Source organism: Tachysurus fulvidraco, chromosome 4 (assembly GCF_022655615.1).
Source record: "Tachysurus fulvidraco isolate hzauxx_2018 chromosome 4, HZAU_PFXX_2.0, whole genome shotgun sequence".
In the NCBI taxonomy this organism is placed as follows: domain Eukaryota; kingdom Metazoa; phylum Chordata; class Actinopteri; order Siluriformes; family Bagridae; genus Tachysurus; species Tachysurus fulvidraco.
In genome coordinates, this window is record NC_062521.1 from 15,904,837 (window position 1) to 15,931,588 (window position 26,752).

The 26,752-nt window shown below is 37.9% G+C and overlaps 1 protein-coding gene across 2 annotated transcripts; it reads right to left on the bottom strand.

Moving 5' to 3' along the window:
- Positions 1 to 92: 92 nt before the first annotated feature.
- On the bottom strand, positions 93 to 26,565 carry spock2 (SPARC (osteonectin), cwcv and kazal like domains proteoglycan 2). 2 transcript variants are annotated; one of them, XM_027142177.2, is made up of 11 exons: positions 26,239 to 26,564; positions 15,938 to 15,946; positions 15,642 to 15,687; positions 12,384 to 12,498; positions 10,163 to 10,268; positions 9,336 to 9,450; positions 8,164 to 8,286; positions 7,633 to 7,851; positions 3,897 to 3,959; positions 2,930 to 3,067; positions 93 to 2,310 (listed from the first exon to the last, which is right to left on the bottom strand). In XM_027142177.2, the coding sequence occupies exons 1-11, from the start codon at positions 26,428 to 26,430 to the stop codon at positions 2,165 to 2,167; spliced, it is 1,272 nt and encodes a 423-aa protein (XP_026997978.1). In that variant the 5' UTR covers positions 26,431 to 26,564; the 3' UTR covers positions 93 to 2,164. The 2 variants fall into 2 exon arrangements, with proteins under 2 accessions (XP_026997978.1, XP_026997980.1); XM_027142179.2 differs by lacking the exon at positions 15,938 to 15,946 and having other exon boundaries at positions 26,239 to 26,565.
- Between the last annotated feature and the right edge of the window lie 187 nt (positions 26,566 to 26,752).

Sequence of the window (26,752 nt, forward strand, 5' to 3'; positions counted from 1 at the left end):
AGAAGAACTAATTTGTTTTCCCCACCTGACGAGAGTGAAACTGATTGTGGTTATGACCAGAAGGTTCATTCACAGAATAACAGAGTACAAGAGAACAAGAGGTTTGGGCCCAAAGCCTTTAATCATAATTATACTGAGCCAAAAAAGATGATATATCGGGACAAAGAAACATGCAGCTTAATGCAAATCTAATGCAATTGCCAGGGCAAATACACTATGTCTGTATACTCCAACTATTTACAATGATACATTTATATGACAATACAATCATATGCAAGTTAATCCATCCTCAGAGGTGATGCCCTCATACATGTGAGGAAAGCAAACAGTTATCTCCTCACAATCAGACCGGAGTGACAGGCACTCTAATGACACGGATAAAACTTTAATCCACCTGAAAAAATTCCTATTATTCATTCTTACCGAGATCTAGTTGTTATCTTTTGTCGATTTAAAGAGAAGACGAGCATATTACATCCTATTACATCACACTCCCCATACCGCTTAGAGCTCCCAGCCTGGATCTGTCTGACTGTATTAACATACCAGATAATATCTGTGATTCACACGCTTTTAAGACTTGCACGGATTATGCACAAAGCCTTTGTTTTGTGCTGCGTGTACTGTAGAAAATCATTTTTCCAACAGTGTTGTGCTCTCAAGAGGGAGAGAGTATGTGATGATTGTTTCAGTGTATGATATGGATTGCACAGTGTTTATGCCAAAAGACCTGTTTTTATGTGTGTGAATTCACAGGAGTCTGATGCCTCACTGTTACATGACCTGATACCAAGACAACCTGAAACCTTCTTAGAGAAATCAAATCTTATCTGGTGAAAGAAACATTTGAATCAAGTCACTGCATTTGGTACACCAATGTGGTTTTCTTCAATGTAAACCAAAACTTAAAACCCTTGCAGCAAAAATATGTACATCTACTAACATTATAATAGACTCCTATTTCAGCAAGGTTGATGAGAGGATCTGATTAGTCACCAGGCAAATAGAAAGACACCCAAATCCCCTTGGGTGTCATTGGGTTGTGTTGCATATCTCCTTCTCCATGCTGCTATTCATACACATGTTTATTGTGACATACTGTTATCTCAGAGATAAAGCATTTTCCCTAGCCTTTTTTTTTTTTTTTTTTGCAGATTCTATGATAAAACTCTGAAAGTAGACACCATGTTTTGACAAAGTGTTGCTAGGTTTCAGAAGTTGTCAAGTTCAGTGTTAAGACATGGTATACAAGGAAACCCAGTGCTTCGCTATATCCACTTTCAGGGGATTCATTTGTTGAACAAATAGCATCCAAGTGAGTAGAAGGAGCAATGTGCAGGAATGTGTTAAGGAACACACGAAGCATGACCTTACATCGATAATAAGACCGACAAGAAATGCATTAGGATATTGCACAAATTTATAGACAAGGACAGGACATGCTCTATGTTCAAATGACACAGAAATTCGAATCATGTATCGATGGCTGACTTATGATTAGTTATCAGAGCAGATTTTGGCTTTAGAAGTTATTCTCGCTGTGTACTAAACCAGTGAATCTATATGAGGTTAATTCAGCCTGTAAATGGTGTTCCCACCAAAAGGTCAAGAAATTGTGTCATTCTGTCATGTTTTCACTCGAGGTCTGCCCGTCTTAGGTCAAATCTAAATGCCTCCATAAAAGTCTGAAACTCAAAAGTAACATTTCCAAATATATGTGTGCATTTAGTTTATGATTCTTGCATAAGAATAATGTGTGACATTTGAGATGAAGCACACTGTATAGCATTTGCAAAGCTCCCGTTCATCTAAAGAGAAAATATCCAGTTATCAATTACCTAGATTCCAGCTTAAGATTGCTGATGCTATTGACTTTATCAGAAGAGCACAATCTTGAACACAGAACAAAAAAAATGTTTCACAAGTATATATAAGATCTTTTTTTTTTTTAAACTCTTTCCCACACCCAAAATTTCATTACAATTTTCACAACTCAATAACCTGCTCCCCTTCCCTCCCCACCCTGGGCAATGCTGTTTGGAGTGCAGTATAGAGATGTCCAACCCTCCAGTTTCCACCATTTTGTGTCAGCAGGAGATGGAGCTGCTTCAGAATAAGTGGTCAAAGTGAAGCTATCTTGACCAGGCAACCATTTCGTTTTGGTCTACCAGATATATCCACCATCATCCATTTCCCCAATCTCCTCTTCTTCTTCTTCAGCCTCTTCTCCGGTGTCTTCTGCTTCTTTCTCCTCCTCATCCTCCCATCCCACGCCACTGCCGAAATCCCCTGAGTAGCCAGCCACTTCATCTACGAAACACAAAGTGAAAGTTGAAGAAGTTCTTGTCATATTTAATGGATTTTCTGTTTACTTTCCACCAGCTAAACAAGATTTCAGCATATCAGAACAATGGCAGCAAATATACCACAAACTGTGCAATTTCCTTCTAATAAAGTCTGAATTAGGAATCTTATTGCTAAAATTGTGAAAAATGACAAGCATGTTGTGTGTTTAACTATTGATGAAAACCATAAGTGTCTGTAAGGATGCAGCATGCATCCATTACATCAAAATGAGCAGTTTACTAAAGGAAGAAATGAGAACGCTTCAGCTACCTGCTTGGATACAACAAACAAGACTCGTGGCATTGACACTGGGCTTTCTAATGGCTATTGTAAACCAAGTCAGGGTATTTGTTCTTATCACCTGCAGGTCCATCACAGCCAGTAGTAATTAATCTTTCGGACCTTTATTTCAAGTACGACGACTGCTCTTTTGGAATGGTAATGAAGCCGGTCTAATGAATGTAACACTCGGTCTTCTGTCAAAGGGGTGACTGATGGTTTTGTGTATCTAAGCCCTCACGACAAAGGCGGCCTTGTGCTCTCTGTATGTGTGTTTGTGTGCCTGCACGTCTTGTGTGCTTACCACAGTCAGTGTTGCCATGGATTCTGGTGCCCATTAACTCTTCTCCATGCTGGTCCACACACCAGCACTCTCCCTTGCTTTGGTCACATTGCAGTTTCCTATAATAACCATCCTCATCACAGCTGGGGATATAGGTACCTATGATGCCAAAAACATGTGTTTTCAGTTCAGACATAATGATTTCTTTTACAATTTTTGTTCAATTACACTTCCTGCATCAGTCGAATTGAGCATTGCACCAAAGCTGAGATTACAAAGCAGTCTTAGTTCTGCAAATAATCGGTCATGCACTGGAGCCAAATGACAGCAGCATGTAGAGAACAACCTTGAGAAGGACTTTCCAAATGATTAATGGATGCCATTGTTTTTCTGAACAGTAAAAAAATACATTGCATATATAAATACACAACATATGAGAAAACAAAAAAACATGTAGCAGCTCTGAAGGATGTGCCTTAAAAACAACTGATGTGTATTTTAGAAGACTAATGGAACATAAGCCAAAAGGAAAAATATCTGCGCTGTGGTGATGATGCCAGCTTTTGTCAAGGCATCAGGGAGCATGTGCATGTTTGGCCACCTCTGGCTGAGTTCTGCATCTGCACCGTGTCCTTAGAGATTCCTGCTGGTGGCATAACCAAACATGTAACACTGCCCTACTGCCAATTCTGTTCATGCTAATCTCCATAGCTAATTAGCAGCTAATCCCAGCCTTGTGCTTATCATCTGCTTAACGAAACTCATCCGGCATCTCCTCTGTGATGTTTAATCAATCTGTTACCTAACTTATCCATTTTTATTCTGTAGCTGTTTTTGCATCTTGTGCACTATTGCTTATTTCTTATTCCTGGGCCACTCGATATCCCTGCTTATTTCGCCATGTTTTTTTCTTTTTATATTTTTCACCTTGGTTTTCCTGTCTGGTTCCTGGACTGAATATATTTTTTTCTTGAACGTTCATACATACCTGGCTTCTTTTTGGCTCCTTCCTGCATTTGGATCCTCTCTAGCTCAGCCAGGCAGGGAGGCTCTGAAGACAAAAACAATTAGAGCATTAGAGGGAGGCACTTTTGCTAATCTCCTCCAGCCAAACGCTGAGCTTCTGAACTGTGCCCTGATGAACATCACATTAAGCCATTCATTTACCACTGCTAAATCAGGTCTTTAATATATTTCATTTCACAAAGACAGGTTAATAGATGCTAATAATCTACAATTTTAATTTGAATAATATAGAAAATAACATCTATCATGCAGATACAAGAGTTTCACGTTAAATTTCAGAATGAGGAAAAAACATGATCTCAGTGACTTTGGCCATGGCATGGTTGTTGTTGTTAGATGGGCTAGTTTGTGTATTTCAGAAACTACTGATTTCAGGCACAATAGTTCATACGTAGATTTTACACAGAATGTTGCAAAAAACCCCAAAACATCCAGTGACTGGTTGTTGTGTGGGAGAAACTCCTGATAATGAGAGAGTCTGGATGAGAATGTCCAGACTGGTTCAAGCTAATTAGTCTACAATAGGCTATCACTATGGTGAGCACAAAATCACCACAGGATGCTCAACACAGGAACCTTGAGACAGATGGGCTATAAAACAAGCCAAGAACAGGGATCAGACTACGGTGGGCAAAGGCTTACCTAACTGGATAGTTGACAATATTATTCCCTGTATGGTCATAAAGTACACCAGTCCATTGCAAGCACAAGTGTTAATAATAAATAAATATCGAAATTATACTCCTACGTGATTTGCATCAAAAAGTAAAACAATTTATTTCAATCAAACATATGCTGTGTATGGAAAAGTATGTTCGCATCTATCTGAGGTTTGAATCAGTTTCAAGATTAGCTGCACAAGCAGAACCCAGAATGTTACTTAACTATGTACATACATACTGTATCCTATACAGACAGAAAAACAAAGAAAGTGAACCAAGAGTCCTTCCTGAAACTGAAACATTCAATTTTTTAAAAACATTTCATAATAAAACCACCTTAACCTGAAATCCAAAACAAGGAACACAGAAAACAATATTTTTTTGTTCATAATGTTCACAAATTCAACTCGTTTCTTTTCCTTTTATTTTGTGAGCACCTGTAAAATAAGAGTAAATGTACCCCTAAAGTGAAAGAAAATATACACATCCATGTTTTATCCACATATTTTTATTAATTATTTAAGTACAGAATTTAAATCTTTTAAGTAATTCTAATATTTATATTTTACTTTTATTCATTTTCATCACATTTATTTAGTGTTTACTTTTGTGTTTCTCATGGTAATGGACAACAAAGGAATGTCGGTGCCAGATGGGCATAAACTGCTAATCTCCTGGGATTTTCACACATGACAGTCTCTACAGTTCAACCATCCTGTGAGCAGAAGATCTGCAAGCTAACAGAGACTAACACACACAAATACCAAAAGGGGTTTCCTAGCAAACACAAACACAACACTGCCACCCACACACAAAACACCTGATAATCCTCAACGAAACGCTGTACAGATTTTTTAAGAAGCACCATGTAGATGCAGTGGAAACAGATACATGGTTCTTTTTCATTTCATTAAACATACAAAATCTCTAGACACCATAAAGCAGGGCATAAAACAGGCCAACGCTGATTTATTTCCCTCACACTGCCTCTCTGATCAGCTTTGGAGGGCAAAACTGTGTGTGAGTGAATTGAAAGCTTTGGATTACTTTAATCCAGCATCCCACATATGAGTGAATTCCCTGCTCAAGTTTTTGATTATATTTAGAAAACCAATTACGCCTAATCCAGTGCATTTTGAATGAGTTCTGTCATTCTGAAGGATAAGAACAGTGACACTGCACCAGAAAGACTCTTAATATTTTCGTTGTAATGTCAAATTAATATCATACTCTTGATAAATATATTTATATCCTCAAGCTTTCAAACTTTGACTGAAATCCAAATATCTCTCTCACAATAAACCACTTTTTCTATTCTATTTTTGTTTATCTTCACACACAAAAAAAATTCATTTTCTTTTAATTTTTGAAAGGATTTTTATCCTTATATTCTCCTCATACTGTCAAAACAGCTCCAACTCACTGAGACATGGACTTTACAAGACCTCTGAAAGAGTGTGTGCAGTGTAGCAGGCCACATTATCTTTCTGAACAAGGCCACTGGCACTGGAGAATAACATTTGCCATGAAGGGTAGCTTCTGCCATAAATAGATGGCACGTGTCAAACTGACATCAATATTAATTCCCTGGACCCAGGTTTTCCTAGCAGGATGTTTTCCAGAGCATCTGACTCCCTCCACTGACTTACTGTATATTCTTTCCACAGTGCATCCTCGTGCGATCACATCTCAAGGCACACATTTACCCTTCTTACTGGAAAAATAGGACTCACTGGACCAGGAGACCTTCTATTGCTCCATGGTCCAGTCCTGAGGCATGTGTACTTATTGTAGAAGCTTTCAATGGTGGACAGGGAAATCAGTCCCATATGTAGCCGGGCATAATACACTGAGTCTTTTGACATATTCCTCCTGTAAATATCCTTAAAAGTTTCTGTGATTTGTGGTAAATGAAAACTTTTCTTAGTTTGTAACAGACAGGTTAAGGTTAATTGTCCTTGTTCATTGATGAGCCTTGAATGCCCAATACCCTGTCACTAATGTGTAGTTTCAGAGCTGTCCAGATGTCTGGCCATATCAATTTGGTCTTTGCAAAAGTCTCTCAGGTCTTCACATTTGCCCATCCAACACGTCAATTTTGAGAACCGACTGTTTGCTTAGAATATGATATATCCATCTGTGTTATCTGCTATTGTTACAATATAATCTATTTTATTTGCTTGTTCTGTGAAGGGTCATAATGCTTTGGCTCATCAATGTTGAAATAAATAAATTTAGTTTAAATACATCTTAAAATGCAGCATCTGAAATATCCTGCTGATTTCTTCAGCCTCCACGTAACCGTCTTTTACCATATCCCTCTTGCTATTTGAAAAAAGCACATTGTGATCTAATTTAGCAGTACATTAGACATTAAACACAATCTTTAATCTCCCCAGTAATTGCTAATACACATCTGGGTCATTCATGATTATTGATTAAAAGCAAGCAAAGGAGAAATGCAGGAAATGCATTTGGCTTGAAGCCACAAATCCTTTTTTTTTTTTTTTTACATGAAAAAGGAATAAACATAACATACGGTATGCAAATCCATTATACACACATTAAAATTATTATTATTATTATTATTATTATTATTATTATTGATCGTGTTGTGACAGTTTTTCACACGCAGAGAAATTTTGAAAAATATATCTGTCCATGGCAGATGTCAGCTACATTTAGTTTGTATTAGGTGACTGAAGAAAACAGTACTTCTTGCTATTACTATTATAAACTGTACAATGAGGACATATTATATATTTATTGCTACTCATGAAGATCACATCATAATCATATAGTTTAGATGCATCTCATTAAAAGCAATAAAGCTGTGCACAAAAAACATCCTTTTCCTATTTGCCACACAATATAGATCATGTTCAGGCCAAAAGATAAGAAGGCAACCTCAGCAATGTACAAATTAAATCAGCTATAGAAAGTTAAACTCCTTCTGTAATTCTGTCATTTAAATCAGTTGTAAATGTATCCTAGTGTATTTTAAGTCAACTGAAAGTATGTATGATTGTAGCTTACTCTCTCTCCAGAAGCAGAGGCACCACTCGGCTGTAGAGACTTTGCCATCATGGTAGGAATCACAGGAATTGAAGAAGGGCCGGATACACACTTCATACTTATCCAGATTAATAGCAGCCAGCTCGGCCTGGTCCAGATACAGGTCATTATTAGTGTCCAACTTCGAAAACATCCATCCAATGGAGTCCTTACATGTTGCCACTAGAGTTCGGTCCAAAACTGTACAGAAAAGTGCATTATTTAACATGAAACATTATTTCAGCTTACAGGCTTATTTCAAAGTCTTCACAGTTATGTTGTGAGGTATGCTTTTTGGAGGGAGCAAAAGATGGCTCAGAAATATTTGTGTAAATTCATAAAACATGGAAAAAATGACACTTACAAGCACGTTCCTAATATAACATTCTAACTGTGTTCTGTTTCTCAGTGGTGAGCTTTGGATTTAGACGGCCTCAGCAAAAGTCAATTGGTGTGATCTTGTTCAGCATCAAATCATTGGCTGAGAAGACAGCTGACAGCTTTGGGCCTTACTTGATGCTGAGGTGGCCGCAGTAGGCTTGCGTGTGTTGTTCTGTTTAGCGTTGCCCTGAAGCAGCTGGAACCAGTCACGTAGACGATCACCCAAATCTGCCAGGTCCTGACCTGTACAACTGTCTATAGGACCGAGAGAGGAAAAAGAGGATGATTAGGACACAAGGTGAGAAAGTGAAGGAAATAAAAACTAAAATATTCAGTAAAAAAGCATAAGTGAAATACTTTATTGTAAACAGTACTCTCTAAAACCAACAAGAACATTTAAACATAACACTTATGAAAGGAAAATAAATTAATAAGTTAAAGATTAAATAAATAGTTTCCTCTAAAATACTAAAAAGTCTACACATTAATCTATTATCTTGGTTACTGAAATCTTTAGACCTTAACAGTGGTAAAGACTGGGGGATTGAGGGGGTTTACAGATTTTTACAGTGAAGCTGCACATCAGACCATAAATCAAAACCCTTTGTGGAAAAGCAATTGTAAAAGAACTGAGACACTGAAATAATGGGGCCTTTAGACATCACTGATGTCTATCCCTGATGTCTAGGGCAGCAAAAGCTTTTAAAGGTATCCACAAAGAGAAAGAGAGAACCATTGAATAAACTGTGGACAGCTTAAAAATCAGTAGCTGTGTTACAGCGAGAAATTTAGTAGATGTCAGAAAAGAAAAAATGTCTTGAGGCTGTTTCTATGCAAGAGCAGTCTCATCAATTAATTAAGTCACGTTATGCCTCTAGATCTTTTATATTGTATAGTCGTAAAGAATTTCACATCATCCACTTGGTTTATTGGTCTGGTATAATGTTCTTAAAAAAAGTTCCATTATAATTGTAATCTTTTGGGACATCCACTCGTTTTCTTGCAAACTAGCTCGACCGTGTCTGTAAATCACATGCATTAGGCCGAGATGAGAGTCCCATTTAGCTATGACTTATGAAAATGAGTAAATCTGCTCAGTGAATGGCTAATAGCAGCACTGTAGTGCAGTGGTCTGCTACTCCAAACACCTGACCAGTAGGAAAGAAAGAAAGAAAAAAAAATGTGTTCAGGTACAGCAATATATGTATATATAGCTGTTTAAGCTTGCTATAGTGCAATGATGGAGGAAATTTTAGCAGAAGAACAGCTACAGTAGTTTGGTGGTAACTGAAAGCATTACATACTGTGTGAATTGTCTGTCATTGTACTCGGCACAGGTGTAGTGGAACACGGACAGGGACCAGCGCACTTCACAATCAGCTCTTTTTTGGTGAGACAGGCTTGATGCTGGAGTTTACACTGAGACACACACACACACACACACACACACACACACACACACACACACACACACACACACACACACACACACACACACACACACACACACACACACAGATGAAATAAGATGGTCGGTCCATTTATGATAAAACATACTGTAGCAACATTTGATTACTGTTGTGTGGCAGGGCATAAAAGTAGTTTGTCTAGTTTGTCTGGGATTTGACTTAAATTTCAGATTCTGTAAAAAAAAACATAAAGTTTGACCACAAAAAAATATCTCATCCAGATAAGGCATCGTCTTTCTGGGAAAACTAATTTCCTTCGGTACCTCAGTCTCTCAAAAAGCCCAGGAAGAGATAAAAACAAGACTATACATAAATCTCTTTTCAAGTCTCTTATTCTGAAGTGCACTCATCTTCACATCCCCTGATGTATGCATTCCCTACAGGCATCTTCATTGTATGATTTGTAAATGTCTTAGGCTAGAAATGAGATATCCATGATGACAGAGAACCTAATGAAGCAGCCCCTGGTCACTGCACATGTTGATTCGTTAGAGGGTCATAAAAAATAAATAACTACAAGTAATGATTCCATTGTTTTCTTTAGTAGCATGCACAAAATAATGAAAAAAAAACATGCATGTATTAGTTCTGACAGTGACTTGTCTTAAATTGTACAAACTATCATTTGAAATGAGACGTCATGAGTTGCAGATTTGTTCTACCTGAGAAGCGTAGTTATGTCCATCAGACCCACATACAGGCCCAGACGTGGACACAGGGCATGGTTTGCAGTTGTTCTCTTGCTGACCCACCACTGGATGCTTCAGCCTGTGAAATTATATTCATGACTATAACACTCATTAAAGTCATCTTTCTGGTGCTTGATTCAACTACTGATGCTAGACATCTTTACTGGTGCTGTCTGATGCACAAGTGACATCTATCTTCAAGCAGATGGTTTAGCTGTGGATGGTGCTTCTAGAGAACAAGGGGCATTCCTGGTGTAATTTAAATAGTTACTGTGCGTGTAGTTTCTGTGCATGTTTGTCTCTGTATTGACAACACCGGCTATACTAAATTGCCCCTAGGTGTGAATGAGTGTGAGAAAATGTGTGTCCATGGTGCCCTGGGATGCACTGGCATCGCATTCAGGGTGTAGTCCTGCCTCACACACCGTGTCCCTGGGACTGGCTCCAGGTTCTGGACCCAGTTCAACCAAAGTATTTAGATGAACGAATGCACCTCTATCCTGTGATGTAGACACAGACTGAACCTCACAAAGTAATATCACAGTTCACTGTTTTGTTTGTTTAATACAATATATTGTGTTCTGATGCAACAAATTGTGGTCTGTAGTGCTGAGCTCTGAATGCTGTTTACTTCAGCAAACCGGATCTGATATATGTTTGCTTACTACATTGTTTTATTCCACCTACACTGTATCTGCTGTTTACACATCAGGGCTTTTTAAAAAATGTTATAAGAGAAAAGCCACAAAGCAATCACTGCTCTCTTCCAGGGACAGTACGCTGAAAAAAAAGGGGGACCATACAATTACAGGCTCAGGGTTCCACAACAACAGTCACCATCATAGGTAAGATTAATACATCTAAAATCCTTTTGTACAGAGCAGTAATCCCTGATTGCCAGGCACCAGATCTGGAAGCCACTGAACCACAAAAGGACAATTCATCAACACAACATTATGTTCTTTATCTGTCAGCAGAATGTGCCCATCATATCTTTTGGGGTAGTTTTGTGTTGTGGTTATTTTATTTTAGAGAAGAGTTATCATAGTTAGGAAAACTACAGATTTGTTCACAAACAGCTTTTGTACTTTTTTGAGCAGATGCTGTTGATAAATCTGCGTAAGTAGTTTTAGACGAAACTGTATATAAGATGTTTGTACATCTCTACATTCACCGTGTCGTATGAACAGCCTGGGTTTGTGAAGTCAAGCAAGTTTCAGCTACTACTTTAATTCAATGCACTAAACCTTGAACCTCATAAATAAGTGTTTTTGAAATGGCTGAGTTTGGCAGTTTAGTCAGGCTCATGTAACATTTTCATGAGTTTCCAAACACCAAAAGCTTTTCCGAATGCATGTGCTGAGGTGTGATACATTCATTTCTGAGCTTGTTTTTGCACTGGTTGTGTAGCTATAATGTGCAAATGTCTGTACATATGATAAACATGCATTATCCTTTATATGATGCCAGAGCTTGCTGTTTGGTTTTGGTAGGTTACACTGATGATCATACACTGTAAATTGGAGCACGAGAATTTTCTATTATTTCTACCATTAAACCATGACTGTGCCACCCAAAAAAGCTTAATTCTATTTTAAATAGCCACTCTATGTGCTGTCAGTGAAAAGGCCAAATTGATTAACATGACAGAATGATGGATGGAGCACCGATGCAGTCTGGTGTAAAATGGGCTTAAGAGGAGCTCCAAATTGAATGAAATATTTCATAAATCATGTTCATGTACATGGAACTACATGATCAATAACAGTTGGTAAAGATTTCCTATGACCCCATCCACATTTCAGATGACCTCATCCCAAGTTTGAGATCCTATGCTGACTATAAGTGTGCTTAGAATAGAATGTATTGTTGCAATGCAAAGATATTATTTAATAAGGTCTCACTTGACAAGGGTTTATTCTTTAAAATGTCTTGCTGTTTCCTTACCTGCATAAATCTGTGTTTTAAACTGTGATGCCTATATACAGCATAAAGCAACTTTCTGACTGCTTGCTTGTGCTAGAGCTACAGTAGGCTTTCTATGTGGTGTGTGTGTGTCTGTGTGTGTGTGTGTGTGTGTGTGTGTGTGTGTGTGTGTGTGTGTGTGTGTGTGTGTGTGTGTGTGTGTGTGTGTGTGAGAGAGAGAGAGGGGGGGGGGGGGGGAGAAGAGAGTGAAAGGATCAGTTCATTTTACCTGTACTCCAGCTTCTTACGGTTGACACATACAGCACGTTGGTAGCCCTGGGCAACACACACCTTGTGTGGGCTACACTTCACCTTCTGGCAGGGGTCTTTAGTGGTGTCTACATCTAGAGGAGAAAAGAGAAACATGTAATGCATAACAGCAATCACTGTGAGGTACTACACTGTTGAGAAGCTGGAATTATCTCAAAATAATTCTGTTTACAGAGAAACAGTAGAGGAGTGAAGGACAAATTAAAAATAGTTTTAAACAGTCAGTTCTTGTATGTCAGCTGAATAAATCAGTACTAATATAAGGCCAAATTAAGTGTGTTTATAAACCAGGCAAACGAAATCAAATATGTAAAACAAAGTTTTCAATGAGCTTCCAGTTTGTGATCCGATGTCCAAATCTGTAAATTATGTGGAAGCACACATTCCAGTGTTTCCATACCACAATCCCACTTTGTTTGAAATATTACAAAGGCAAAGAAATAAATTGGCGCTAATAGTTTCAATATGTAGGATGGAGGCAGCAATCTTTCTCTTTGCTCTTCACATGGCCACTAGTAATGCCCTTTTTAAAAAAAAAAAAATTACTAATTACATCTTTGCTTAAGTCACATTTGGCACGTCATGTGCTCAGTTTCATTGTCATATTAACCTTCTCAGAATGTTTTTATTTTCCTTTAGATGTATGGAGATATTCAGTGGTGCCATGGATCTATGTGGATCCATAAAACATGTTGCACCACTCCAGACTCACTAAGATTAAAGAAAACACAAGAATGATGATGTTGCCACAGCAACAGACCCACCATAGGCAGACAGGACAATTGCTGGACTGTGATAAGTGACAAGTACTCCACTACCTTTTTCCAGACATACACTTATTTTCCTTTGATCTCAGATTCATGCTCACTCTCTGGCTATAACCGTACAAAAATGGAATTAGGCTCGCTGTACTGAGACAAAGCTAAATTCAGCTTAGGAAAATGAAAATCCCAGCTGCTTTAGAGTGAATTCTGCCTCAGCTTCCTGGCTTAATCGTCAACCTCATGCTTTGTTAATGCACGCAGAAGCATTCAATACGATCATCAATGTCTTAGAGCTGAACACCACAATCTCCTGATCTAGCAACAAAAAAACATCTGACGTAAGCTCACACAGTCAGTTAACAGAAGACAGACTGCTGCAGATTGGATTTGGAAAGTCACATGTTAGAATAATTGAACGTAAGGATTTATAACTGTAAAAACTAAATTAGATCTCCAGATGTTTGAGCAAAAATAATAAATAATAAATGTGCCTGAAACAATTCAGTAGAATTGCTTTGTAATTGATATTCATGATCCATATGATCAAGGATGATGATCTGTATCAAACAGGTAGAAAAACAAGGCACTCAGGGATTTACATGAAAATGATCTATAGCTGCATTACATGAGCAGTATATAATTCTGAGCATAGGTTTTGATCTTACATGAGCAGCATTACTATCCTATCATGTTAATCACACAAAGATACCGAAAAGCCTGTGATTTTCTGTTAAAGTCTAAAGCTGTCATAAGGATGATTTTCTTCCACACTCTGAGACATGACAAACCCAAACTGTTTGAGAAAGCTTCTCTTTTTGATATGTGATTTGTGATTTGATATGTGATTTGTCATTTGTCCCTATAAATCACACTACAGGTATTTGTCTTTTAACTGCAAACATCAGACTAGTTTAGCAATGTGGAGCCAAGAAAATCTCTTGTTTACACACATCTTTCTTCTGCCATATTAATTAACCGGAAAATGATGATTTACTTAATGATAGAGGAGACAAACATAGAAAAATACAAGGAAGTAGAAAATCCTCCCTAGATAACTGCTAGAATGCTTTATCTCAAAATTTTGACTGGTATCTTGAAGTGTAACAAACCTCTGCTTTAGATTCTGTAGTATAATAATTAAAAAAAATAAAAAAATTGCAAATTTAACCTCTTCAATAAATCAGAGGTACATTTTTCTAATGAATGAAACATATATTCTTTATGTTTATGCTTTATGTTCTGTGTAACATTTGGTCATTCAATCATTAATTTTCTCCCGCTTATCCAAACTTCTCGGGTCACGGGGAGCCTGTGCCTATCTCAGGCATCATCGGGCATCGAGGCAGGATACACCCTGGACAGAGTGCCAACCCATCGCAGAGCACACACACACACACACACACACTCTCATTCACTCACACACTATGGACAATTTTCCAGAGATGCTAATCAACCTACCATGCATGTCTTTGGACCGGGGGAGGAAACCGGAGTACCCGGAGGAAACCCCCGAGGCACGGGGAGAACATGCAAACTCCACACATACAATTCAGAGGCGGGAATCAAAACCCCAACCCTGGAGGTGTGGGGCAAACGTGCTAACCACTAAGCCACCGTCATTCAATTTTGTTATTCAAAAATGAACAAGAGTTAAAGTAAGATATGTCACCTTATCTAGACCGTGTCAGGTTTCTGTATAATAGAGCTATAGTTATGTTGGTGCCAACATCTGGAATCATCTTTACATATAATATACATAATGCATATATTCTGGATGTTGAAAACGTTTTTGTTTTGTGGAGATTGTTTTGTTTTTATTGTTGATAGATCACTGTGTTTGTTTATTAAATATATTTGGAAATGAACATTAAATGACCATTTTCCTTTCAGAGCGTACTAGTTAAAATACTTGTTATTGCACTTCTAAATACTTCGTTTCTTGTCCAGTAGTCAGAGTTGTTTGTGCTGGAGACTTTGCGTGCTAACCTAAAATAAGTCATGAAATATAGGAACTTCTTTGATGTCTTCAGTTTAAGTGGGTCAGAACAAAGCCAATGTCACTCAGTGCTAAATCAAGCCTCCAGGACTCTTATTAGGCCTTCAGTGGAACTGACAACGATTCATTAATTACATTCTGAGATATATGGTAATGGGCTCCATCAGTTTAAACTGCAAATCAAGATAGTGCTGAAATTGTGTGTTGCCATTTCTCTGCTTTAGCACTCTGTTGAGGTCACTTCATAACAGTTTTAAGGTATTACATAGAGATAGTGCCAGGCTGCAGGTTTAATGAGGATGTCTGTCTTTTCAAACTGTAGATTTGACTGTTTTCTTATCTGATGATTCTGTAAAGTGCTTTGGTCTCTGTGCTTTTCACAGAAGTCGGACCTGATTGTCAAAATCAGTCAAAATATCGGACATAACTGTGATCGCTCTGAATATATGAAACTTACTTTCATTTGAGCCTTGATTTTCACCCCATGATCTGATGTAATCATCCTGGAGAAATGGAGAGAAAGATTAAATTGGTGAGTTAAATCTACATATAATCTGGATTCCATACGTTTCCTTATGGATTTCACATTAACAATAAAAACAAGCAGAGGTTTTAGAAACACAAGACAAAAGAAGAGAACACAAAGACACAAGTATTTTGGTGTTAAATCGCTAATGATTAGAAATTTCTCATCTTAAAAGAAACATCAAAGAGAGCCAAGGACATAAGACAGTTTTAGACCATATTACTGACCTCTACTTCCTGGTGAAACGTGAGGCAGATGAGTAAAAGAGAACAGAAAAAGCAGACAGTTAGAGGAGAATAAGTCTCGTAGGAGATAATACAAAAGAAAAAGATGGCAGCGTACAACAGCTTATTATAGCTCTCTGGTCTCTAGGCAGGATAATTCATCTGCCTATCTTGCAATATGTACACTAAAACAGTTAAATTGTTTCATCATGCACTTGCTATTCAGAATCGTCGCAGTCACATGTATGAACATTTTCACTAATTATTCACCTTGCACACATTGCTTATTGCTCTTCTGCATGTAATTAAGATCTGTTAACAAATATGAGGATTGGAAATAAACTTCACAAATGTTTAAGAAGTTTTGTTTAACACAGATTCACGAGGATTACATAAAAAAGTGAAAGTACTATACAAGTGTAAAGGTTTGTCAAGATAGTGAGCAATCATACCGTTAAGATGAGAGAGTTACAATTGCTGTAATAGCTTTTAGGACTGCAATTAAATAATTAAATTAACACATTTGTACTCAAGTCTCCGTCAGTGAATAGGTGAAAACATTGATAAAACAGAGCTCATGTTAAAACTAGAATGAATTTCCTGACTATGTATAGTACACAGATGGTAATGGTGCTGAGGAAAAAGTCCCTGATGAAAGATAATATTATGGGGGAAAAAACAGACTCAGTAGTGAATCATCTGGGTGTCACTGGATAGTATGATTAAAAGTAATTCCCTTCTATAACTGTGTATTATATGTGATCAGGAAATTTATTCTAGTTGTAACATGAAGTCTTATTAGAGAAATGACTTGCTTATTAGTGAAAAAATATACATTTAAATTATGTTAAACAAATTCAATTATAAACGTAAAATTTCAATCCTGAATTTATATATTTCTTTAAAGCTTCTTTGTGAAAATGTCCATGGGTAAATGCCATATACACGTACAAATGAAATGAAACGAAATGAAATGAAATACAAATCAGATATGTTAAAACAAGAAAACTATTTAAAATAATGTTAGTAACCATACAGATGTACAGCTTATTTGCTGTTAGTCCCACAGTAAATACAAGCAATTCTGTGGATTTATGTGCCTTTTTCCAGGGCTGTAGAGTCTTGAGAAATAAAGTCCTCTAAAAAATTTACAGTATATAAAAAGGCTGCCAGAAATCCCTGCTTTGGATCATAGAGGAATAAGTGTTCCTCATAAAAGATCATGGCACTTTGGCATTTCATTTCATGACCTATTTTGTTGAAGTGAATTGCGCTATGATTGGCGCACCGTCAACTTTGTTATTTGCATAACATTAATCATGCCAACTAAATGCCTTTCTGCTCCATCAAAATAATAATAAAAAAAGATTCACACCCCTATAGCTTGTACAGTAAAGCCATGAATGATGTCACTCTCTACAAGGCTAGAACTTCAAACCTTGGAAAATCTATAGCACTACGAAGACATAATGTTGGTTTCTGCATTATTTATTTTCCTAACAAAAAGAAAAAAGCATGGCAGGGCATGCAGAGAAAATCACAGCTTTTATTCGGTCAGGGTGTTGAGGCTATTGTGTTTGGTTGATTGATTTGCATGTACATTCAACATCTCTTCAAACAAAATCAGGGCAAGTGTTTATAAGGCATGTACTCCAACTTTCTGTACTCTTTACACTCAAACAAAGAAATTGACCTGATGTTCTTCATCTTTGTGATGATAATCAAACGCAAGCATGAGTCAGAGCATACAATGTCAAAACATGACCTTAGCAACAAGCTTTCAGATATTATCAAGATGTTTTCAAATGACTGAAAATTGATGATTTTGCAATAACTGTATTATGCAACGAATAAAATAGAAAAAAGCTAAAGATACCAGTACATGTTTAATGATGTACCGTTGGGATAATCCTAAACACGAACAATACAGGAACACTAAGTAGCACATTAAGATGATTACTAGATCAAAATGGTATCAAAATGCTTAGATTCTTCCATCTCATCTCGCCAAATCTGTCACAGTTCTGCAAACGCTTATGATACCTTTGGGAAAATGGGCTCGCTATGATGTTAACTGACCCTTGAGGCTTTATTATTGAGTGAGTAAATGTCCTTCATTGGTAAGACATCTGTGTTGCACTGTGTGAAGGAGAGACAGTACGTCAAATGTTTAGCATTCTGTACATCTTTCCCTGACAGAGTCAAAGTAACACTGCTAACCTTTACTTGAACTCTGAGAAACTCTCATCTTGAAGCAACCAACCCTTTGATCTCCTAGCACGCATTTCCAAAACTAAACTATGCTCTACAAGAATGCATTAGGGCTTGAGTGCATGCATGTGGTTGTATGCGCACATGCAGGTTTTAAAGCAAACTCAGCAAGACACTGGGCGAAGAGGATTGGCTCCTTCATTGCATTTGAGAAACAACATTGTGGAGGAGTGATTTATTCTTGTAGCCAGGCATTAAGTAATGAAACATATGTGATAATAGATACATTTCTTTCTGCATCCATTCAGGGTTATTAAAGGTCTAGAATCCATACTGGCAGAAATATGCTATGAACAGCTCGCCAGTCAATTGAAAGGGAATAGACACACACCTATACATACACTTACACACAAGCACTTACTCACACCGAGGAAAATTTTCAGAAGTGGGCACCCAAGCACGCAGAGAAAATATACATGTACTCAAGGGAGTTCAGGATAAAACCCAAGAACCTGGAACTATAAATAATGTCATTTACAGTTCATTCCTTTTAACCCTCCATCTTTCAACTCCTTTGAAGCAATATAGAGATTTTAAAATGATTCCTGACAGTTCTGCCATTTGACTTTTATACTGATTGCATGTAGGATGGATTTATCAAATTCAGATGTATCATTGTGGTGAATGCCTCAAAATGGCCTCACATCCCACACAAGGATAACTCTGCTGGGCTGCTAACAGGCATGTGGGCTTTACACAGCTCACAAATACATGTGTTCACATTCAGTTGCTTTTCAATTCTGAATCCAATCAGTCATGTACAACGAAAAGACTAGGAATAAGCAATGCACCCACCAGAACTCTGTTTTCTCTGTCACAGCACAGTTGGACCAGACAGGCAAACATAAGCCTCCCACTTGATTTATGCACAAGGCTTATTTGACCAGGCTTTTCAGATTAGCAGCACGGTACATCAAAAGCACTGCTCCCAACCCACTCAGCTGATTCACAGCTTCCCAGCCGTCCTTCATGTTCAGGAAGATGCTTGAAGGTCTACCATTCAGCAGAGGGTTTCCGAGCCAAGAGAGACAGGCAGGCAGCTCCTCAGAGACGCATCTCTGACCCAGACTGACAGATCATTTTAAGATGCCCAAAGGCTTTACACGAAATAAAGCAAACATCTCTGAGAGAATGCCCTGCAGTTGACTAATGCTAAGCTTCTCTATTGTCTATTAGGGAAACATAAAGCTGTGGGTGGCAGGTTCAGCATAGTAGTCTGTCTGCTTAGTTTTCAAGAAACTATGTGTAAGTTTAACATGAGCAATTAATTAAATTAAGTATCTATTAATCACACTGTGGCTTGAGGTCAATGAATGTCATATTCATAGTACAGATCAAATGTAGTGTGGCACGGCATGTCTTGTTACTGCGGTTCAAAATATATGTAAAAACATTACATTTTTTTCTGGTACTATGAAACTGTCACAAGCATATCACACAGCCTTTCAGTCATCTGTATCATGCTCAATGAATGAATCAGTGTGTTAAATCACAGTGCCTTGTCTAGATCCATGCTCCCTGAAACCATATTCTCAAAGTAACTGAGCATCCTATGACTATGACAAATGCATGTAGAATAACAGAAGAATAAACAGGGTAAGCTAAACAGGAGGCCATTTCAACAGAGCAAGGTTTATAGATGTGTTTAAAGAAAGCTCACATTCACAAATAAGATTACAAGACTAATAAGAAATTATTATTAATTATTATTATTAATAAGAAATTCATTATTCATTCATTCATTTTCTACCGCTTATCCGAACGTCTCGGATCACCTGTGCCACCATCTCAGGGGTCAATGGGCATCAAGGCAGGATTCACCCTGGACGGAGTGCCAACCCGTCGCAGGGCACACACACTCTCATTCACTCACACACTACGGACAATTTTCCAGAGATGCCAATCAACCTACCATGCATGTCTTTGGACCACTAACCACTAAGCCACTGTGCCCCCGCTATTCATTATAGTAATAGTAAATACATGGTACATCCAAACATCTTCCTACATAGTTAATATAAGCACTACATTTAATTTGTCTAGACACACTAACATAATCTCTGAGTCTTAATTAATCCCAATCCATTCACATCCATTTAGTTCAGGCTCTGAGTGGATGCTGCTGAGAAAAATGAACAAGCTTGTTCTAACTCAGGAAAAATGTCCTCGTTGTTAGTCTTCGATACACATTTCAGTCTCAGAACGCTGCCACAAACCCGATGAGACTGAATGACAGTTGTAAAGGTTATAACCAGAGGGAGCAATACAAGAGAGACAGAAAATCAAGTGATGCCTTTAAATGAGCAAATCTGACATGAGAAGCAGTCAATAACTTATTCTGCCCAAAATCAGTAGAAAAAAGTAACGGACTTGGCTGCTGTGGAGCAGATCTTGACAACTTTGACATACCATGTCAACCTTACACATTTCCTAAATGCATTCCCAGTATATTCTGGCTCATTATGACTAGAGGCAGACTGCATTTCTCTGGCATTTGGACCAAGAGTCTGCCAAAAAACCTGCTACTCATTACTACTTTCAAAGAAAAGTCCCCAGTCTGAGGTATTCTTAATTGGTTTATTTCAGATGATTCAACTGTTTTTCCTGTTAGCATGTGCAATATTTTCTGCATAGACTGAAGATTGGTGAAGCAGACATTAGAAACATGGAAATGTTAAAAATTGCAATAATAATATTATTGCAGTCTTAGAAATGGATTTATAAAAAAGTTTTCCTCAGATATGTATAGGAGATTGAACAGCAGGCAAATTACTTACTGGGCCTGCCACACTTTACACCTGCACTCTTGAATGTCCGAGAAAGGGCACAGAACACAGGAGTGGCATGATGAAAGACCAGTTTCCCTCGACTCAATTAAAGCCCCCCTTACACTGGTGTGTGGCCAGAAGCTCCTACACCTTACTCTGTTGCCTTCATTGGCTGCCTTTTCAATGTACTCTAACTTTGCTACCTATTAAGTCTGTACCTGGTCCTTCAGGCCAAACTGCAGTTTTATCACTGCTGAATTTAGAGCAAGAAACCTGCACAGTGACTATATTCTATGGCTGATGTGCAGAGCTTGCTGTATTCTTTTTCTTTCTTTTTTTTTTATCATCCATAACCCAATGATGGTACCAGAACATCACAAATATTCAATATTATAGGCCTTAAGGCTTATACAGATTACCTTTTTAGGTAAAAGTGCCTGATAGAATACCAAGTGAGCCAGGAGATGAGAGATCTTTGATATATATATATATATATATATATATATATATATATATATATATATATATATATATATATATATAATTTGACTCATCCACATTTTGACAAATGATACATGAGAACACAACAATAGTATACATTTTTTTAGCCAACAAAGTGCAAGTGCAAAAAGGAATAAATACTCAACATCACTGTCAAAGGTAACAGTACAATTCAGTTGAGTTGTGCACATTTGTTTGTGGAGGCGAACTGATGTTAGATAAGTCGAATTGATAAATGTAACGTTGAAAGAATAATGAAGCACTCTTAAAAAAATATTTGCACAAATAGATGATTATTTGTCATCACTTAAAGGAGGCCCAATGTCCTTTTCTCATGCCACCCTTAGAGAGTAGGGTATTCTAAACCCAGACTCTATTGGGATATTTGCTGGCATTATGTTATACAGGATTATAGATAACCATGACCCATAGGCAATGATGACAACACAACAACAAGGGTATGCCCACCTACATTGCCACATGGTTACGATCATAATGGATCAGCGCCAGTCATGACAGCACTGTGGGACTTTCATACAGCTGGGATTCATGCCCAGCGTGACTATCACAAGCACTCACTCTTCACACTACCCAGCCAGGTATCTCACCTATCACTGAGGGTGAAGATAGATGCGCTTCAGTATTTCAGCTGCTATGGTAGTCACACTTCATTAATACATTAGGCTCACAAACACAAACCAGCATGCATTTGTACTAGTGATTAATGCACTTGAATAAAAGCAAGAAATTAGTATATTGCTCTACACTTATAAAGACATTATGATCTGTTATCATTATCATCATCATCATCACGCTGGCCTCATCTTGAAAACATCTTCCTATCTGCAATTAGGAAGTCTGCCAATTTATAGGTTATCCTAAGAGCAAAATTATTACACTCACCTCAGCCTGGTCCAGTATGCATCTTAATACTAGGGTAATGACTAGGGAGCTGGAGAGAAGATGCATGAAACATTTTGCTTCATTAAAAATGTAGTGGCAGTGTAACAGGTGCAAGCCTGACACAGTCTTCCGCTGCTGAGGGGAAGCACTGCTTTTAATGAGCTGCTTCTACACTGAAAGAGGGGGAGAGATAGAAGCTGGCAGCCACCAGAGGATTGGCCGGCTCTGTTCGTTGTTTATTTTCAGTGGAACAGATGACAGCTTCACTCTTGCTTTCTGAGAAACTCTCTCTTAGCTGCTGGTGGAGGAGGGGGCAAATCAGAGGCATGGATTCACAGAAATTGTTACATATATGCTGATAATGAGCATAATCCTATTACAACGCTGAGATGGTCATTAGATGACAATGTTATTGCTTTCAAGACAAATATGGCACATTCATCTTTTGTCACATTACAAAGAAGCATGGATTGGTGAATGTATGGTTTGGTTAAATTGCTCTATTATTTTATATTGTCATTCCTGTGCATTTAACTATCAATCATAGAATAGAATTTTACATTCTACTAATATGTAAACAGACCCAGAGAATGACTCAATTAAGTCCACAGTGTTGAAAAGCAGGATTCTCCTTTGTGTTTCCAGTTTCACACTAGTCATGACTGGTTCACTGAAAATCTCATAACATAAATTTGCCAATGTAGGGAAGGCAAACATCTTGCTCTTACCCAAAATATTATAAGATATGAATAAACAGGCCAGCAAAACTAACACAAAATATGAATATTAGGCTATGCTGAAATATAGTCTTTGGGTGACATTTAAACCACAAAACATCAGGTACACTTTATACATAAAATAAATCTATTTTAATATCCAGACACCAGTTCTTATTAGTTACAATACACAACTGCATGAATATGTTGCCTCTATCCTATAAAATTTCTTAACTCTCTCAACATACAAGCTTGTTGAAAACTCAGAAAGGTGTTTTATGATACATATAATACATGATTAGTTATCTTAATGGATAACCTTGGGCTTCAGTGCCTAATAAATACTACAGAGTGCAAAGATCTGTATATAGACATTGAGATTAGAAAGCAACAATAGAGGCTGGGTATTTTGTTTGTTCGCTCAGCTTATGCTAAACTAACCTACAGGCGGAGAATAAACGAATGTTCGATTTCTAGACCATCAGAAGAAATATTGATCACAGTAAATTCAAAAAACCTTCTCCCCTGATGCAAACAATAAAATAATTGCAAATAATTCATTCACTCATTCATTTTCTACCACTTATCCGAACTTCTTGGGTCACGGGGAGCCTGTGCCTATCTCAGGCATCATAGGGCATCAAGGCAGGATACACCCTGGATGGAGTGCCAATCCATCGCAGGGCACACACACACACACACTCTCATTCACTCACACACTACAGACAATTTTCCAGAGATGCCAATCAACCTACCATGCATGTCTTTGGACCGGGGGAGGAAACCGGAGTACCCGGAGGAAACCCCAGAGGCACGGGGAGAACATGCAAACTCCACACACACAAGGTGGAGGCGGGAATCGAACCCCCATCCCTGGAGGTGTGAGGCGAACGTGCTAACCACTAGGCCACCGTGCCCCCCTAATTGCAAATAATGTTAATTAAAAATGTATCTCTGTGTGTGAGGACATAAGCTTTTGCTGTTTGGATTACTGTTACCATTTATTACAATGCCACTCAATACTCAGTGTCTTGAAGGACATTAAAGGTCTGAATCAATTTCGGCAATTTGACTTTCACTTGATACCCAGTGACGATAAAATAAATATTTTCACAAACAGAACCCTTCTGAGTTCAATACAGATTAACTTCCTATACCTGTGGAATGGAAAAAGGAAGTGAGTGTCAGTATCATAGTCCATTTTTAAAATTTGCTTATTCTATGTAATGCCATTGCAATTTGACATTTAAGTCCATGTATTGAATGTACTGCTTTTATGTAATTGAGGTCCCTACTATACATATAACCTTCACAGGAGTTGAGTTCTTTAACAACCTTTTTTTCTAGGAGTTTCGATGACACAAGTCTGATCAAAAACTGAGTATAAAGGATGTCAATGCCTCTTTTTAAAGGATGTGCCTCTTAGCTTAATGGTGCATCTTAACCATCTCAGAGGACACATGAGGTACTAATAAATCTCTCTGGCTTTCAACAAGAAGAGTGTTCTTCAAAAAGCATGAACTATTATGAGATACAGTTGTGAGTTTCTTGCTGCTAAATTCATACTTCTGTCAAAGCAGTTGCTGTAGGTTTTCTCAGGAGAAGGTGTGGTGGATCGAATTTACAGGGGTTCTCCAGTGTCTGTTCACCAGAGACATGCGGTAACAAATCCCAAATTGCAGTTTTCAGTAACCCTTAGGAACAATGTGACTTCCCTGAAGCTGTAGCATCACATGGAATCAAAACAAAAACACCTGCACAATGCAAAGATTTAGGAGCCAATGCACTTTCTCTGAATGAAAAAGAAATAAGGCCATATTGCCAGGCACTGCATCTGCAATCACATACTTCTATTATAAACAGTAATCAGTACAACAAAAAGGTTAGTGTGTTATAAACCAAAGTATTCATTACCCCAGATACTCTGGGTAAAAAAATCTAATGTAGATGTCCCACTGTTCACATGGGTACAGAGAGTTACGAGTTCTCAGGCAGAAGATTGAGAATGTGTTGGGGACACTAAAGCATTTTTGAGTAGAATGCTTGATTATTACATGTGTATTAAAATACTGAATTATGATTTGTTTATTAAAGAAGTCAAAGGTCTGAAGATCTCGGGATGATTAGCTATGGCACTCATATCAATATCACTTGAATGCTATACCATTAGGAAAATGTTCTATCAAGTCTCTATACTATAGTATTCAATTTCAGATCTATTTTTGGTGTGATTTTGTTAAAAGCATAAAATAATAGTTTTTGCAAACAGGGCATTTCCTATGCAGAAAGTAGCTGATGATCATAATACAGAGGCTCCTCTGTAGCAGTGGAATGAAATGAAAGCCTAAACATGTAAAACTCCAGTATACTTCATGAATGGCCTTGTTTTAATTCATCCCTTTCTCACTATTTTATGCCCACGATGTAGAGAATAATACACAGTCCTGGTACAGGAGGTTAATAAATATAGTTGGAAAATCATTAAAAATGTTGATTCCAATTTTTTTCTGTGGAGGTTTAATGTTTTAATTCACTAGTCCTGGTCCATACACACATTAAGGAAAAGGTACCTATTACAGCTACACCTAAGGATGGAGTCATGACAATGTAATCTGCAAATGTAGCTATTTATTATAATGGTTATCCTAGCATTTGAAGATGAAGCCTCTGCTCTTAGGCAGCAGTGTGTGACCAACATATAACTGTAAACATGAGCAGTCCTGTATGAGAGGAGTGAGAAACTTGTCTTTTGTAACTAATTAAGCTAGTTAATAGTCTATTACTTTAACTAGTTTACAATACAAGACCATTATGGCTAATTTAGACACGTTTTAGTTCATGTTTACGCTCAAACATTTCACGTAAAGCAAATTGAAACACATAAAAGTGCATGTTAAGCGTGGAGACACTGCGTCGGAAATGAAATATTGTGATAACTGCGTTATTTTAACGCACCATTTAGTGCTGAAGCGAGCTATGCGGCTCCGGACAAAGCCTTAAGGACGAACTCGACGACAGACAACACCGTTTAGTGTAAATAGGGGCTTTTGTAGACTTTAAGTATCCGTCCATTAAATGCGCAAAAAAAACAACAACACACAAATAAATGATAGGAAGCCCGTCTTTGGTCGTTCAACAGACTTACGTCTCGGAATCGGTTCCAGTGTTTGATCTTGCGACTGTACTGGGAAATGGTGGCCAACCACTGCTCGTCTTCCATGAAATTGCCGCTTTTCTCGACCGCATCTTTGCCACCTCGCTTTCCGTCCGCCTGAACCGGAGACCCCGAGAGCATCAGGATCGGGAGGAGAAGAGAGAGTAGATACAGGAGCACCATGATTTCCGCAAAACAGCACCGAGTCAGAGGATCTGTTTGTCCTTACAGCAAAGAGATGGATGCTGAGGCTTCACTGAAATGTGACCCGATTACAGGATGCTGGTTACACACACTGCTAAGGAAGGGGGAGAGAGAGAGAGAGAGAGAGAGAGAGAGAGAGAGAGAGAGAGAGAGAGAGAGTGAGAGTGTGTGTGTGTGTGTGAGAGAGAGAGAGAGAGAGAGAGAGTGTGTGTGTGTGTGAGAGAGAGAGAGAGAGAGAGAGTTAGAGAGAGAGAGAAAGTATCAAGTTAATGATTTGTTTTGTTTTTACAGTTTTTACAGA

Excerpts from the sequence above, each read along its gene's own strand:
- spock2 (XM_027142177.2), bottom strand. The coding sequence starts at position 26,430 with ATGGTGCTCCTGTATCTACTCTCTCTTCTCCTCCCGATCCTGATGCTC. Across the intron at positions 10,269-12,383 it reads CGTAAGAAGCTGGAGTACAG|GCTGAAGCATCCAGTGGTGG; the intron begins GTAAAATGAACT and ends ATAATTTCACAG. Across the intron at positions 2,311-2,929 it reads CCATGGCAACACTGACTGTG|ATGAAGTGGCTGGCTACTCA; the intron begins GTAAGCACACAA and ends TGTGTTTCGTAG.